This window comes from Dermacentor andersoni, chromosome 4, assembly GCF_023375885.2.
Source record: "Dermacentor andersoni chromosome 4, qqDerAnde1_hic_scaffold, whole genome shotgun sequence".
Taxonomy (NCBI): domain Eukaryota; kingdom Metazoa; phylum Arthropoda; class Arachnida; order Ixodida; family Ixodidae; genus Dermacentor; species Dermacentor andersoni.
In genome coordinates, this window is record NC_092817.1 from 185,542,222 (window position 1) to 185,560,616 (window position 18,395).

At 45.7% G+C, this 18,395-nt stretch overlaps 1 protein-coding gene across 1 annotated transcript in view; it reads left to right on the top strand.

Moving 5' to 3' along the window:
- Positions 1–16,497, top strand: part of LOC126530610 (uncharacterized) — a 105,719-nt gene extending 89,222 nt beyond the window's left edge. Inside the window, exons 8-10 of the mRNA XM_050177874.2 lie at positions 12,770–12,914; positions 13,657–13,929; positions 16,305–16,497. Of these exons, the coding sequence (XP_050033831.1) occupies positions 12,770–12,914; positions 13,657–13,929; positions 16,305–16,432 (546 nt within the window). The 3' untranslated portion in view covers positions 16,433–16,497. The remainder of the gene's footprint in view (positions 1–12,769; positions 12,915–13,656; positions 13,930–16,304) is intronic.
- The last annotated feature ends 1,898 nt before the right edge of the window (positions 16,498–18,395 follow it).

The following is an 18,395-nucleotide window of genomic DNA, read 5'->3' on the forward strand; positions in this document are numbered from 1 at the left end:
CGGCCCCTGCTCTAAAACAGCTGAGCTTACTTCTTCTACATGAAAAGTACAGCAACCACGTGCACATATATACCGACGGATCGACTACGTCGTGCAGTTCTTCTGGTGCCGTGGTTATACCAACGCGAGGAATGACACTGCGGTTCAAGACATCGCATGTCACGACCTCAACGGTGGCAGAACTAACGGCCCTGCGTCGAGCACTGGAATTCATTGATTCTGAAAGACCTAGAAAATGGGCTGTGTTCTGCGGTTCAAAACCAGCACTACAGGGCACGCAGTCAGTTCTCCGACACGGATGTCATGACCAATTTACATACGAAGTTGTGAAACTTTACCATGATGTCCAACAAAAAGGTCACGAGGTCGTTTTTCAATGGATACCTGGTCACTGTGGAATCAGTGGCAATGATTCCGCCGATAACGCTGCTCGCACAGCACATCAAGGAGAGCACAGCGTTTCAATCCGCTTTCGAGGACTGACGCTGCAAAGCAGCTTCGACACCTTGCACGCAGTCTCACACTGACCGAGTGGAACTCGCCAAACTTACGACTAACGCGACTGCATCGACTAAACCCTTCCCTGCAACTCCGACCTCCACTCGGACTTCCTCGACGTGAAGCTGCGCTTCTCTGCCGCCTTTGGTTAGGAGTGGCCTTCACAAAGGCATACTCTACATTAATTGGAATGACTGACAGTGCAGCTTGCGAGGTCTGTCGCACCGAAGAAAACATCGACCACCTGCTGTGCCACTGTCCAAGATATGCCTCAGAGAGACAAGAACTTGCCAAAGCTTTCCAAAAACTGGACAATCGGCCGCTTTCTGTGCAGGTGCTGCTGGAACACTGCCCCCATCGCCCGTCGGCCCATAAAGCGGTGAAGGCGCTTTTGTGTTTCTTAAGGACGACGGGTTTGTGCGACCGTCTGTGACTATTAACGCGATTTCTGTAAGACGACACGCGTCAGCGAACTCGCCGCAATTTCCTTCTTTCCTTCCCTCCTCTCTCTCCCTGTGATCTTTGTTTTCCCCTTTCCCATTCCCCCGGTGTAGGGTAGCCAACCGGACGTTATTCTGGTTAACCTCCCTGCCTTCTACTTTTCTCTTTCCTCCCCTTCCTCCTCTCCTCAGCTTTCTTCCTCGCGCTGTCTTTACTTTTCGTCCCCCGCTGCTCTCCGCACTCGCTCTTTCTTTCTTTGCTCTGCTCGTTCGCTCGGTTATGCACACGACGCCGACGCCGACGCACGCTGACGCTCAAAGCAGGAACGGGTGCTTAAGAGGTGCGCTCTAGAATGTGACTGCAACTATCATCTGGCACGTAAATTCACAAGTCAATAAAGCGGTTCGGAGGTTATTCTACAAGGTCACCGGACATTTTGCCACCATTGTCTTTGTCCCCATATACAAATGCATTGGCAGTCTCACGCAACCTGACAAGCCCTTGCCCAAGGGTGCTGCCACCAAAGGATTCATAGTCAGTGAAAGAAAACTTTGATTTCAAAACACACTTGGAAAATACGGCGCAGTGTGAGATGGGCACTACAGGATTTCTCCTAATGGAAAGGCGCATGCTCAGGACGCGATGCAATGTACGCTTTAATATTTGTCGCTGAGAAAAGGAAGACTAATGAACGAAAGTAATTAGTCACTTTGTTATGCAGTGAAAAAAGACTTCAAACTGCTATTGCAAGACATTTCTTTCGTTCAAAAGTATGAGAAAAGTGTATCGGTCTCAAGTAATTTTGTTACTTGTAATGCATTGCATACGAATTTGATTAACAGTCTTCCCTACTACTCTGATGAGGATGTCTCTTGGAGTCGGATTTCCTCTCCGCTTGCTCCAAGTGCAGTGCTCATTATTAGCTTTTGTTGCGAGATACCTACAGAGGCCGCATTGGTTGGAACATTTAAGTGCACGTTCTTTTCCTGACAGTTGAGCAAACGCATCTATGCGTCCGCGACAAGGCTTGCCTGATAATGCTGGTGACTGCGATTAAAGTATTATCAGATTATTCAGATGGTATTATCGGAACGTAATTGTACCATTATTACGGAAGGCAAATCTGCCAGTAGTAATTATCCCGGAGATTAAGCCTAAATCAGCAATCAATACGTAAATGAAAGTCGCAGCGACGGTTTTGGCCGTATTGTCTTGTAATGGTGTCGCGTCAAGCGAACGGGCAAATCTGTCCGTGTTGGCCAAAATATAACGGAGTCCCTTGGAAGGCGGGAATTGTCCTAACGCGCTTGCACGGGCAGAGGTGAAGCGGGTATCGCGAACAGCGAACTTCTACAATGGGATGGAAGTGTGCCACCACTAACTTAACTGTCTATGGGCAACACATATATCAGTGGGCCCAAGTGCAAACGTCGTTGCTCAATCCTGACTAAACACACCGGACCGTGACGAAGCGTTGTGAAGAAAAGACGTTGGAAAGTGAAAGCCCATCTGCATGAGCAGGCGTTTGCTGTGTTCAGGCATCACGTATTCGACCACGTGAGGATTGGAGCCTTCCGCGTTCAGCCGTGCGTGGCTTAGCCGTGTCTGGGGAAAGCAGGATCCTGGGGATTTAGCCAAAGCCTGCTGTTCAGATTTTTAAGGCCCCCGGCAGAGGCAACACAGCTCCTTGGCCTCTGCTTCACATAGAGACAGACCGACCCACCTGGAGAAAATTGGCAGCCGTCTTTTCCTGTCCTCCTCTTCAATATTTTCTTCCTCTCTCGCCTTTTCATTGTTCCTGTCTTTTTTTTTTCACTTCTTACTTCCATGTTTCTGGAGGTCAGTGGTTAATCTGCTGTACTTATCCAACCTTGGATATGTTATGTTCCAGCGGCGATGCATCGCTGGCATCTGCTGGCAGCCTTCCAACCTTGTAGCGCCCCCTTGTTTTGCTCGGTGGTAGGTGGCTACCATCGCCGACGAATTTTCTAGCGTTTATGTGGCAAAGGCTTTTTCCCTATTGCCTCATCGCTCCCTGAAGAGGAAGTGCACCCATGAAACATTCAGTTTTTTTATGCAATCGAAACTGTCCTTTCCCAAGTACCACCTTGGGAAAGCCAGCGCAAAATTAAGTCCGGATGATTTCATAATTTCTTGTAGCAAGATGTCTCACGGAAAACAATAAGCCCAGGTCATAAAGTAACGAAAACGGGAAGCGGCGATCCTCTTCTCGAAGTTCACGACAAAGAACAGAGTGTTACAACCTTAAAACTTGTAGCGGTTGGGGACATCACCGTTTCAGTGGGCCCGCACAGGTTGGTGAACACAGTGCGCGGTGTCATCTCGGAAGATGAACTTCTGGAACTCAGTGAGAGAGAACTACTGGAAGGATGGCAAGACCAGAACGTACTCAAGGTGCAAAGAATGACGATGAGGCGAGATGACAAAGAAATACCTACCAAGCACGTTCTCACTATTTTCGGAATCAGCAATCTACCTGAATCGATCGAAACCGGTTATGTAAGTTTCGTGTCAATCCATACATCGCAAATCCGCATAAATGTTTCAAGTGTCAGCGTTTTGGGCATGGGTCGCAAAGCTGCAGATGGCCTGCTATTTGTGCGAAGTGTAGTTTTCGCCTGTGCTAAGTGCTAAGTGTCAACACTTTTTTTACATATGCATTCAGCAACCCGGTGTGCCAACTTTCACGGGCCCACCCCGCCTACTAGCGGAAAAAGAGAGGTCATAGAACTGAAAGTCAGTTTTCTTCTTCACGATCAGTTCACTCCTTCCTGCGCCGATGGGACGCGCTTGGGGGCAGCGCCACATCCTTCGGCGGCCGCCCGAGTACAGCGGTGACGCCATTAGCCAACTCGGCAGGAGCACCCATGAAGGCCAGCAGACCTCTGGGCTTGCTGTGCAGGGAGACTCGAAAAAACCCCAAGTGCGCCCGCTGAGCAGGCATCATCCAGCGCCTCCAAATAGGCGATGGATGCAACCTCCGGCATCTCAGATGTCGAAGCAACGGCGTAGCTCCCTGCAGAGCGCCAGCAAAAAAGAAAAAGAAAATCCCGTATCCCGGGCCCTGCAACGGTCCCGTGAGATAACCTAGTTTATATCTCTTGACACACAGCACAAACACTTCCAATATTGCTGCACGGACACCACAATAGAATGCCAGGGTTCTACACCACAATCTGGATGGCATAAAACAGCTCCTACATAAGATTAATCCAAGGACGCTGTGTATGCCACAGAGACACCTCAATTCTACACACACAGACTTTGTCCGGCAATATGCCATTTACTGCAGAAACCTTAACAACGCTCTAGCCTTATCAGGCGGTGTAGCCATAATAGTCGATATGGGTGTCGCCTACCAGGATTTATAGCTGCAAGTGCAAGTGCTTCTGACGATTGTCCTAATCCGTTTTACCCGTAGCTATAAAAAGAAAGAAAAACAAGATACCGTGGCTGCCTTTCAGGAAGCATCTGAAAAGCCCAGAAGCAATCACTGCTGCCTTTGCTGCCTTTGCCTTGTCGCGACTAAACGTTCTTAGGATGACAAGTAATTTCCAGCCGACGAGCGACCTCTTTTTATCAAGAGCACTGAGAACGCCGGCGGGACAAACTTTGGATGGACGCATGAACAGGTTGGTTTTGCACCTCGGAGCAAAACGTATGATACAATAATTATGCGAACTGTTTCTTTGCCGTCGTCCATTAGCATGCTATGGCCGAAGCTGCTCACAATATCAAGTCACATTTACTTGTCACCGGGCCAGGTACACCTTTGGGCATGACATATACAGTGTTTGCATTTAGTTTTCAAAGCTCAGCCCTGCCACAGTTATTCACACGCGTGAGAGATGACCACTATTTAAGATTATTGTGCATGATTATACATGCAGGAATTGTCTGTTCGCCATATCGTCTACCATGTTGTCATTCTGCCTTTATAATATAGCCGCAATGCCGACTAGCAGGTATCGAACGCCAAGCAGGCTGCCCACGTGCTCAAAGGCCTCACACACCACTACTCACACTTACTTGCATTCAAGAGTTGTGCGATTGTCGAGGACATCCTTAAGGAATGTTGGCAGTTCGAGGAAGGTGACAGTCGGCACATTAGACAATTTCTTCGGATCCTCATTAGGCCTAAATCGTTATCAGCCTTCGAAGAATGAAACCGTATAGGGCATTGTAATTATTGTGATGCAGTCCACGTCTCAAAATTCGGACCCATGCCTCACCCTGTAAGGATTCACCCTGCAAGTCTAACGACAAAGCATCTCGCTTATATGTGTAGTCATCCGATAGCTGTCGGGCGCTGGCGTCGGCCACAGGACCTACTGGACCTCTCTTCAACACTTGTCGACATTCGAGCCTTATTTCATATCATAAGGGTTCAGCTGAACTCTTTCAACAGCCAATTTATTTGCCCCGAAATTTGGCGCCCCTGACAATGTACCTTATGGTTTTTTTATGTTTACGCTGTCTTCATATTTGTGTTAGTGCTGTCCTCAGGTTTCCATAGATTTCACCTTTCCAAAGATGCCAGCATTTTTTTCGGCCTCTGTTCATATTTCGGAGGATTTTTGACAGGCGTTCAAACCATAGCATGATCGCCTGACAATCCTGTACAAAAAGAGATTTTATTTTCCTCAGGCCGTCTGCAAGCTTCTCTCTTGCTTTTCATCAACTTGCTGAGTTCCCTACCAATTTTAGCCTATTTCGATGACTATATTCCCACGGAAGTCGGCAGTCACGCAACGCCCATTGGACTGAAGCCATTTATATGAGATTTACCGGGGATGCGAGAGCCGCTTTTTCTCACTTTCTCACTCATTATTTCACTAATGAGCGCGATCCTTAAGCGCAGAACTTCACACTCTAGAAAATTATACGCATCCCACGCACTGTGGGAATCGATATAAGCGAAGCTCTCTGGGATGCTTGCTTTAATTGGCGATAATTAGTGGTAACGTTGGCTGCGAACGTTTCATTTTTTCAGCGTTTGCTGCAATGCGAGAGTAGTGAGTTGATGGTGAATGTTACCTTGCCTTTATAACTGCCGTTTGTCTGCGTCGTACACAGACCATACAGGGAGACATGTTTGTGTAAGACGTTCTGCGCCATGGTTTATAACCTATGACAACGTTGAGAACTGTCTTTTCCTCACATGACACATCGCATCGCGGCAGAAGTGTTGGCAGAATTAAGGGGTTGTACATGACAAAACTACTTTCTGATTATGAGGCACGCCGTCGTTTCGGACTTCGAAAATTTAGCCCGCCTGAGGTTCTTTAACGTGCGCCTAAACCTCACTACACGGGTGTTTTCGCATTTCACCCCCATCCAAACGTGGCCACCGTGGCCGCGATTCAATTACCGCGACCTCGTTCATGCAGATGACGCTCTTTACGCAGCAGTTTCATCTAATGCTAGGTTGTGAAAGGAGTGAAGCGCAGGAGGATAACGCGCATTACCGAAATGAAACATTTGGAATAACCCCTTGTTCGACGGTTGGACATATGTCAAGTGCCCACGATAAGAACCACCTTCAAATCAGTATCACCTTGCAAACTGGGAACTCAAATGGAACGTTTTCAAGCAGATAGGCTTTTAATTAACATAAGGATATTTTCATTAAATATTCCTGCCGTGCCACGAAATGAAAACTGACTTATAGGCATTTATATTTTCTTTATGATTAGGACTTTCTGTTCATGTAAGGGTGCTGTCTTTTACAAGCGTCTAAATTAAACAGTAAGTTAGGAATAATAAATTATTGCGTTAAATGTGTAAACGCACACTCAAAAGAAAAGTCCTAGTCAATTTCCAAGTATTGACTCGATGAAAAGGTAGGACGCTTATACTGTCACGTTGTAGTGATCTGAAGAAAAAGGCACTTCCAAAAGAGTGAGCCACGAATCTAACTCGTTAGGCGAGCTTGCACTAGAAAAATAACAACCCTCAAAGCACAACGATGGCTACGCGCATGTTTCTCTGAATCTGACCTACGAATCAAGGAATCGCTTCATAAGACTAGAATGCTTGTGCATTGAAGCACAATCTGAGGAGCTCTAATGTGATCAAGAATATACCCCAGTATTCGCATCACACTCGCACTCTGATTAGATAACGCTCTTTCGCTATTGAACCCGTGACCACACTCTGCATATTAGAAATACACGCAGGCGCCTCTTGAGCTAACCAATAACTTCGGAATAGTGAAAACTCACCTAAAAAAGAAAAGCAACAATGTACAGCTGCTATATTATTAGATGAAACATGGTGCTCGTGGTAAAAAGGGCCCCCAAGACTGCACAGCGGTGCCAACATACCAAACATTTGAGAGCTATACGCTTTCCGATTACTGGTATTTATCAAACCAGCATTCCATGTGTCAATATAGCCCTGTGGTCCAGGGACCAGTTCCACCACGGATAGCGTGTCGGAGCTCAAATTTCTCATGACCCTACGTATGCCAGCATTATTTGTCACAAAATCACAGTACTTACTTCTTTAGGTCTTAGCATTAAACAGCCAAAATATACGCAGCAAAACCCTCATCGTGATACTTCAGTACTCTTCGTTCTAACGTACATGTACGCACTGCTCCATATGTTACAAAATACTGAAGGTGTATTCAATGCGCTCCCCCAGCTAGCCGTTCTTATTGCTAATGGCGCTTAGAAACCGAGCCTGACGCCAGCAACGCTGAGAAATATTATCGGGAGCGCGCACAATATTCTCGCGCTCCTGTGCGATACCGTAGCGCTGAGGTGTTTCTTGTATAATGCAGGAAAACTGATTGTAAAGGCAGATTGGGTTAGGCACATACGTTTAAGTTTGCGAACTTGATTCGCGCCAAGAAAACCTATCCAAGCTTTCAAGCTTCCTTTACAAACCTACCGCGCCATCAATATGCCACCTGCTTTTAACTGTACCAAATAAAACTATTAAACCAGTACAAATATTGGAGACATCCTTTTATTATCCGATTCTTCAGATTGGTAACATCTAGATACGGTGTAGATTGAAACGTTGTGCGCGTAATTAATGACGCTACGTTAATTAACTTTTCAATAATTGATCTTAGCTGGCTAAAGCAAATGAGTAGACTGGAGCACGTCCTCGAAATTATCTAGCCGAGCGAAGAAATTTTCATTAAACATGCTTCGGTAAGTGCTATCCGAACAAATATTTTGCAAATCAACGCTCTCTGCAAGCGCAACTGACGCACAAAAAGCAGGCATGTAAGGCCAACCTGACAGCACATAGCCTTTTATGATATTGGCATCAATAGTAGGTTTGCGTGGGCATGTTCCTTGCAGCCAGACCACTTTTCATTTTTATTCACGTTGTTCTTTTCGAAAGCAATCCCTTTAAAGTTCCAATGTCAATATAGCAGGGAACGTGTGCCGCCGAAAGTTTGCTTTGTCGCAGAAGCGATGCATGACGCAATGATGGTGCAGATTGAGCGCGTCGATGGCATCAAGACAATGCACCGCCGCCGAGGCAAGGAAGATAACAAAGGTGAACAGCTAGGCAGTGCCATCGTGACGAAATATGGGCGGCGATATTAAGACCTGAGGCACTTTTTTTTGTTGATTTTGCTTTAAGAAAGAGATAATGCTATAAATGCAGTATCGTTCGTTCTTGTCTCATAGATTAAAATATATGTTTTAAAACTATATCCCGTTCTTCCCCGAGAGTACGTGTAAGCAGGGAAATGCTGGGTCGCTAGCTCATACACACATACAAACACACGCACGCACTCAAACGCCTACACAAACACACATATAGAGATCTGAAACATGTTCGCCCACACACGCACAGATACACGCGCGTATGCCGCACGCGCATACAAGCACTCATGCACACGCGGATTCAAATACGGAGGCAAAGACAGACGCGCATGTGCAAATGCAAATACGCACGACTCTCGCTTAAGGCGTGCACACGCATATACGCTCCCTCTCCTTTCTTGCTGCCTCACAAGAAATCATGTTCGTGCAGACTGAATAACTGGTGGTGGTGGTGGTGGTGGTGGTGGTGAATTGTAGCAACAGACGCGTTTAGCCTGGTGATCAAGGCCGGCAATTGCTCCGCCCGAGCGCCTCGCATAATAGCGCTGAAGGGTTTCACCATATGTGCATCAAACCAGTCTCTCTTAAGAATTTGATGAGGCGACGTGAAGTTTCTTTGCGGGATATAACTGATCCCTCGGGAAATATAAGGCGTTGCAGGCGGGCATGTGGAAGGACCTTGTTTTGCAGAATAACACTCGCTCTGGAATAGCCATTCAAACTCCAGCTATATTAGGAACTACAGCTATATATTGGAAACTTCACAAAGGGCTGGGTCTCAACCGAGGCGGCCTGAACAGAACCTGAACCGCAGAGCAGAAGACTTTAACAACACCCAAATACCTCAAATGGATCCTGGCACATATGGGAGAAGTAGCCACGAATGCCCCTCCTAACGTCAACGAGAAGGCCCACCGAGCCGTGCGAAAACTAACCCACGGCGGCACGGACAGTGACGGCCCAACACCCCGCAACCCCCTGGGAAGGGGGAAGGACTGCGGCGGAGGCGGTGGAGAACACGGAGGAGGCGACGACGACGAAGAAGCTATAAAAGACGACAGGGACAGACAGGTCCCGTACCACGACATACTAACACACTACACCAAACAAAGAGAAGCATACCCACAACCCCACAAATAAGTCAACAGGTTTCAAGAAACAGATTGGAGAAGGTTGCAAACCAGAACGTTCCAAAACCCAGCACACTTAAAAAGAGTAAGTTCAACACAATACCCAAACGTGAGCATCAAGTTCTGCAAGCACCAACACGCAGACATGGCACACATCTTACGCAAATGCACAGAGGTCAGTTCAATATATCTGGAGGACAACATAGAACCAGACCTTCTCGAGGTGCGACGGCTAAGCGCTCTGACTAGCGCGGAACAAGACAACCAACTATGGGCCCGGGCAGTGGTGGAAAGGCTATGCCTCACCGCACATAATGCCCGGGTGGCCTGAGCCCGGGCTGGCAACATCGCAGGTCCTTTTGCTATTAAATTTTTTTCCGTCGGTCCGCCAGCTATTTGTCACGTTGCGGTTTAAATTTGGCGCTTCTTCAAGTCAATGCGCTCTGTGCCGGCAGGGTGCACAGCGATATGCCCCTGTCTACTCCTGTAGTCTGAGATAACCGCCCATCCCTGACTAATACACTGCTTTAACGCACCACCGTAACGGAGCACCTTTAACGCACTATGTGTCGCAAATGCATATCTTAGGAGGGACAACCCGCTGGGCGCAGTCAGTTGAAATTTGTTGATACTCGTCCGATATACTGAAATAAAATTTTCTCAAATGTTGCCCATTCAGTTATGCTTGTGCATTGCCTTGAAGTTCCACAGAATCTGGAAGGTACAATCTACAGAATTACTGAGCATGTCCACGCTACAAGGCATGAGAGTTATTTTTTTTTTCTTTTTTTAACGTAACACAAAGACATGCACATGCTTGCCGTTATGTTGTCCAAGGAATGAAATCTTATTATGAATGTGTGACTTAACAAATGAGCAACACATTCCTATCTTTTAGGAAGGAAAAACAGAATATAGAATATGTGAAGAGCACCACTGAAAAACCGAAACCGAAACAAAATCTTGAGTCTTTTAATGCTGCCAACTACTGGGACAATGCGGAAGTAAGTGCAATGTGGTTCAAAAAAAATTGCCATGGAGCACGGTATTGAACCTCTGCCAGCACGACGTGGGATGACAGGTGCGTGTGATTAAACCACTCGGCCACAGCTGCCGACGCTTCCGCAATCATACGCTTAAATTCATTAAGATACCACGTTAGTTCGCACGATGGTTTTTCAAGAATCGCTTTTGGGAACATTGTTAAGCCATGTGTAGAGAGTCGAGATCAGCATCAATCGAAAGCTGAGTCCCTACTACATAGGCGGAAGCGGTTATTGCAAATGGAGCCGTAGTTTTATCACGGCTACCGTTTTCGTCTCGAAACTCGAGTACAAGTTTTCGTCGTTTCCATAGGCTTCCATTGCGGAATCTTCTACCACTCTCCGAACAAAATTCTACATTTCCACAGCGTGATCACTGCATTTGTCTGCTGTGGATTATCTTCTGGAACATTTCCGCCACTTGCCTTTTTCAATAATCGACCTGCAATTTTAATTATTCGCGAAAAACCCGCTCGTTCCATTGAACACGCGCTAGCTTCGTGCCGCGGCCGCTTTTGGTGCTAATTCATACGTGCCCAGAAAAGCTGGATATCAGGCAACGCACTGAAACAACATTTCGCCAAAGGGACTATAATGCTTTCGCATTCCCGCATGTCTGCAGTCTTAAGAATCTCTGCGAAATTTTTTGAGCGCTCCTTGCAGCCCTATTACACTTACCATTTCCAAGTCATATGAACATTGCATACATATTACGTAGGCAATTCAATATCATATGTCATGGCGCTCTTTTCGCCATAGTTGGCCCTTGCTGCATTAAACGCCACACAATATCATCGTCATCACCATGGGATGTGTAAGCCCGAGATATTAAAAAAAAGAAGGTGGAGATACGCGCAAGGATGTTGGTGGCCTGAACTCGCATCTACGTCACAGAAATTGTGAACGTCCGAGTGCGAAAGCATAAGCATAGACGAGCAGTGTGATGGCCGGACATCTTGTATGTCTTTCTCTCGTGCTTATAAATCTGCAAGTCGCACAAGCAGGAAGATGAAGGTATCGAAATCAGCAGATGCGGGTAAAGGTGTCAGCAGGAAAGTTTTCAGCGCATTTCATGTCATGAATGTTGGTCGGGAATTATCGTATTAATGCCATATTAATGCCATATTATACCATATTCATACCATTAATCACAATAATACCAGATGAAGATTCTGGCGCATAATGGAAGTCGTGCAGGCGGAGGATGTGAAACGGTCAAATGGATGTGATCAGCATAGTTGAATCGTGACTCTGCTTATCCTGGCGACGGTTGGAAGAATAATCACACAGAAGGGGGACAAGCTGTCGGTGTTGCCTTCCGCGTGATGTTCGCAGCCTATGCAGTAACCAGGCACATTCAGAGTCAAGCGTAGTTAGTTCCTCGAAATCACTTTTAGAACCGCTAGTGTCGCGGCGAGCAAGCGTGCAATCACGTGGGTTTTCCTGTTCCGCGCGTTGTAAGTGAAGCGTATAGCAAATGATTACGAAGGCCAAAGCCTGATCAAAATGACTAAACGGGATGGTTTAAAGTGCAATAACAGTTTTATCAGGAAAGTACACCCTGCCTTGAAAAAAAATGTCACACCTCTAACGAATCTCAGAATAGCCGAGTAATTGGGCAACAAGGGTAATTCGCGTTGCGGTAGGAAACAGATGACCGTAGGTCTCGTAATTATATATAGTACACATTCTTATTATCAGCTTGGTTAAATTTAGCTGGGACCACCTCACAGAGTGCAGCCTGAAGGCTTTCATGTTCTGTTCGACTTATACCTCTCTCGACGGCCTGAACAAATTTGTGCGCTTGGAGATTTTGTACACGAACATGACAAAAGTGCCCCCCTAAAGATATTCTTCTTATTATTTATTTCTATTTCATTGCACTCCAAATTAATACGCATTCACATCCACATCTGAGCACCAAGTAGTTGTGGGTGACTAGGAAGGCGAGCGAAGCTGTCCGACAATCATCACTGGAGAGCACCTTGCAAAATTGATGCAGAGCGAGAGAGTTTCCTATTTATTTATTTTTTGCATGAAGCTACAAGATATTATCTCGCAGGTTGTCGACATACTGACGCGAAAGAAGCTTGGAGCGAACCAGGTTGGAGAAATTTGCTTTCGCATTCCGACGCTACTCAAGGAATACTACAAGAAGCCAAAAGAGACGGCCGATCTCTTCGATCAGGAAGGCTGGTGCAAGTCAGGTACAGCAATTAAGTTTAATACACTCCGAACACCAAGTATGTTTAACTGATGAGTTAGCTTAGACAAATATATCTATGCAACACACATATTTATTGTTTTGACTGTGAAGCCGGTCCATAAAGCAATATGATGCGTTAATTTTTCAATGAGCCTCCTGTGCCTCGGCCCCACTATCTCCTTTTGAGAGTACTTCCTAGAGTGCGGATCATGCTGTCAAGTCGGATCTCTATTGCGATGGCGAGGCAGTACTTTTTTTTCGCTTCAATTTTGACAAAATTAAGTGCTGCTCTGGGCACATTGCTGCTCGTGTTGACAGCACCGTATAACTATAGTGGTGGTACAGCTTCTCCAGTTTCTTTACGACCGGTGTTACTGCCCATGTCGTTGAAGACGCGAATAAATAACCTATGACGCCACAAATGATCCTATGACGCCACAAAGTGACGCAGTGGCAAAAGTTACTGCACATTGTCGTCTGGACGCATATCTTAAAGAAAGGGTGAAGAAACAAAGGCAGAGAAACTAAAGAGAGAACAGAGCTCTCGCCTTGTGTTTGCTTTCTCATCTTTTGTTTCACTGCGCTGGACCTAAGGTGCACTGACCACCTTTACCGATGTTCTGTGTTAGCATTGTCCGCGTGATTAATTTACCGTTGAGCGGATCATCCGCTTTGACACATTTTTTTAATCGCCATTTGGACCTAGCACACCTGCGATAAGCAAAAACATCCTTTTTGTGCAGGAGACGCCGGCTACTACGATGAAAATGGCAGGGTGTACATTGTACAGCGTCTAAAGGAAATGATCAAGTGCATGGACAATCAGGTGGTGCCAGGCGAACTCGAGGAGCTCCTCTTCGAAGAGCACTTGGAATGCATCTCCGAGGTTGTGGTAGTAGGACTGCCACATCCAAAGTACGGGCAGGCACCGGCTGCGGTAGTAGTGCTCAAGCAGCCAAGTATCGGTGAACATCAGGCTCACGACATTGCCCAGAAAATCAAAGCAACGATTTCAGGTTGGTGTGCTTATGGTACATAGCGCTTTCCAGTTTTAAAAATTTACGGTATCTCTAAAACATGACATAGATGACATGAAGTGCGGGCCTCAATGTTTCGAATATGTACCGTATTTGCGCACCGCCTACCTTACAACACTCGACTTTACGGCATTTATGACGTGACATAATCAGCGTTTCGAGTGTCCTTCATTTAATTTGGTTTCATCGCATTACTCAGATCAGAAATTTTTCTGATAGGAACGATTGTGGCGTACAACGCAATAACCGCTCCGTCTGATTTCAAAGTACGCATTTACACATCAGTGGACAGTTTTAAATTGGTTCTTGGGTAGATGACGCACACAAACCTCATTAACAATATCCTCAAATTTATGGAGAACAGAACCGCTGGATTTGCCGCTTCTGTTTGTTTCCTTACTACCACCTTTTCCACCAAAAAGACGGATTTGAAATGTTCGTTTCTCGCCTGCCCGTTATAGCAGCTTTCGTGGGCTTTACAATACCCTGCGTTCTGATAAGCGGCTTGTCGGACCTGCCTGAGGTATCGCCAGATAAGCCATGCCGACATCATCCACCAACCGCGCTTCGCTTGACACTAGAAATCGCTTTTCTCACCCATCGCATCTGTTTGATCAGACAAAAGCCAGACTTATAGCAGTGCTTATAATGGATCAGGAAATGCCTTATTAAAACAGCGTAAGTTAGCAGGCGGAAATAACCACTTTAAGACAGAGGTCATAGTGCGTATCGATACCACAGTTCACATCAGTCAAAAGAAGCTAAATATTACGGGAACATTACGACTCGTGCCGCTTGTTGAACACAAGTAAGTTTATTCGTCGCTTCAAAAAGTCAGTCAGCTCGACTTATACAATAGAGTTTAAATAAGAAATTATAGTGTTGGCTTTGAATTTCCTCGTGGTTTTCACTCAGTTCTTGAGCGTGAAAACGTGAATCTGGCTATTATTTCACAGTGACTTGTATGTGGGGTAGGTAGCACAATTTTGGAACTAGAAACGAATGTCTTACAAATGTTTTCATAATGCTCTTCATGAATCTAAGTCATAGATTACTTTTTTCATGTTGTCGTATGGCTTCCCTCCTCATTCACATTACTGCACTTGCTGCAAAATGCCGTTGGAAGAGAAGCCCTATCTATGACGGAGTAATATAGCCCTGTGGAATACTTTCCCGATCTGCTCGTCGAAAATATGATTCAACATATTCTGACTTCTGTCGCACCCGACATACTGAATTTCTAATCAATTTTGTCTCACAGTTCGTGATGGAGGTTGTTGGGAAGTGAGGGACTCGAGCGCCAGTACATGTTGTGGTACCCAACTTGGGGACACACGTAAATCCATACAGTGGCTAGTCTCAGAATGTCCGATACATGCGCAGGCAAGTTGAGGGTCTGGTTTAAATTCAGCAGCTTTAGTTAGTGTAAATTTAGATACATTGTTATCTAGGTAATAAAGAGCCTGTCGGCGCGATGCGATCAGGCACATTATATATTATTGTATAGTGCCTGTAAAAGCTAAAGCACGGACTCGTTAGGCGTGTTCGGCGCCTGCTGTTCCAAAACTACATCTAACAGTACGACTACCTGAGTCGAAGGCCTAAAAAGGCAACTAACCAAACTTCATTGTAAATGCACTAGTGCTTGCACGTAAGATAATATGAAAGAAAAGGTCCCGTAGGTACAAACTACAAGCGATATCTCCTATATTAATGCAGTTCAAAAGTAATATATCGCACAAATATTACAGAGTAAAATCCGTATATTAGCAGCCACAAGAACACGACTCACCTTTTCAGTAGGTAGAATGAAATTTCTGAAACACACAATTTCAATTAATGGAACGAAGCATTTACCGCATGTCGTAAACTGCAGCTGATTTCCGATGGAAAGTTGCACCGCATATTTGTTATCTTCTTATTCCATTACAGAAGTGAAACTAGCGCAAAACGCAGGGGAAGGAAAGTGCTCGTGTTGTCTCTGTCTTTCTTTTCCGGACGTGTCTTTCGCGCTAGTCTAACCTTAATTATGTAGCAACTGGCTCGAACACCTACCATTCTGGAGCTCTTTTAATTAATACGACTCAAGTCGTGTGCTTGCCTTTGTTGCAGCTAGGTGTAACGCGGGAGCACGACCTATACATGTCGTAACGTTCGTCTCTATTTCGTATCAATGATGTTGCCTCCGGTGGCCGAGTAGGTTTTGCCACCTCGTTGTCACAAAAATGTGGAATTGGCCGGCGCTGATGAATTTCTCGTAGAATAAATTTAAGTATTAAGCATCTCTCTTTTTATGACAAAGAGAAAAGACGTTGTGAAACTGTAATACGGCGTTTACCTTTCTTTCCCGGCAGATAACTTGGCTGTGCACAAGCGCCTTTACGGAGGCGTGTTCTTCGTGGACACACTACCAAAGACTGAAACCGGAAAAGTCAACCGAAGTTGCCTGGTCGAAGAGTGCCTACGTAGAACGGCGCTTTGAAGTTATTGTCACGTAAGCCTGAGGAGGCGCAATAAAGGTCGACGACGCTCGTTTTGACAAATTTAGATTTGTGACCTTGGAAGGTATGGCCGCGTGTCTGCGAGAAGTCTTTCATGTCTTCTATTTAAAGGTCAGCATGTTGTTCGAGTGCTTAGCATGAAGCCCAGACCACAGCCAGTGATTGCTTCTTACCCAGGGCTGTTTCCTCAATAACGTATTTTGTAAAACCTGCAATAATGTTTTCACCGTGAATCACGCCTGCAGCATAATACTTTGATGACACTAGCACATTTGTAAATTTTCACAGTATGACACAAGTAATTTATTTGAAACCGGTTGTCTGTTACCCTAAATATAATATCTGGAGGTTCTCGTCCGCCTTCCAACTAAACAAGAAACAATTGAAGCGTTAAGGACTTTAGACTCACAACTATGCCTCTAAAAAATGTAAGTGCGAAAACAATATACCAGTTATCACTGCTACAGGTTTTAGATAGTTTTCGAAAATTGGCTCTGGCAGATAACATAATTTTAGTCCTTGAGCTGTATTTTTTACGGACACGAACATTGCTTGCACGAGCAACTGAAACACATAGTTAACAAAATGAAAAGCACTTTAATTAGCTTAGGTAATTCTTGTTATCACATTATTATAAGCTTTGATATTTTGAGGAAGTAGTCCCCGCGACTTTTATTTCCCTCACGCTGCACCATTACAGGCTGGTGAGTAAGTTTAAGTAGCGGAGAGTTTCCAGCAAATGTTCTCCATAATTGGGTTGCCATCGGAATTCATGCGTGATAAGTTTTCTTGTTTTATGCAAACGGTACCGAAGGAAAAGAATGACAGGCTCGCAATCAAATAATCTACTACCTCCATTCGATGTGCAACGGAATGGTCTAACATTTAACGGCAGGATAAAAGAGCTGCTGCGGAAGTGTGTCAGGAGCAACCGAAGAAGTGGGATCGATAACGCGCTTCCTTTCTTTTCGCATACATAAAGATGGTTGAGAAAATTATTGGGTGCTCGCCCTTCGCAGTGATATATGGTCACAAAGGTACATGATCACTCAACGTGCTTAATCAGCTATGGACCGAAGGAGAGCTTAGTTAGCAAGTTCAAAGAACATGCAGATATCTACTGTACCTCGGAGAACGGCTGTAGCAAATGCTATGGCTTGCACATCGGAACCTGGCCAAGGCACAAGAATCCGAATACTGACAAGTGTAGTTTATCTTTTTCAGGTGACCGCTTTCCACCAGCTAACAAATGCTAAACGTTATCGCTCAGCGCAGGACGCGCCGGCATGAATCGGACGTTTCTCGACCATTATCGATGGTTCTATCCTTGTCTGTTGTCAGGGAAGATTATAAAATCTGATTGTGAGAGCGACGCCAAAGGTCTAGTACTTTCTGGAAGACACTTGGGCAGAATAGTTTACTCTGGAACGTTCGATGACTCACGTACAAAAGCCGACGCGTTTGACCCGCAGTTAGGATGTCCCTCAACGACACTAGCATTCTGAAACTAGCATTCGCCTTCCGGAGGTTGAGGCAGCTCTGATCCGACGCCAAGACCAAACTGCAACGCAAACCAAAGAAACAGCGACCTCGACGTGCTTCTTGACAGCCACATAGCCACCGCTTCAGTGGACACAGCAGCCGACTACTCCGTCACGAGTGGACCCATTGCCGCCCGGTTGAAGAAAGTCAAGACCGCATGGGGAGGCCCTCAAAATTCGGACGGCTGAAGGGCACCTAAAATTGCCGACTGGAATATGCAACGCGAAAAATTACCATTCATGAGCGGACCTACCTGCCACCTTCGTTATATTCTAACATTGTTCACGAGACGTCATTCTCGGCATGGATTTCTGGAAACAACAGGCAACAATCATCGACCTGAAGTCGAAGTCGATTACGCTGTCGGAAGATCAAGCGATACCGTCGGACAGCTCTCGTAGT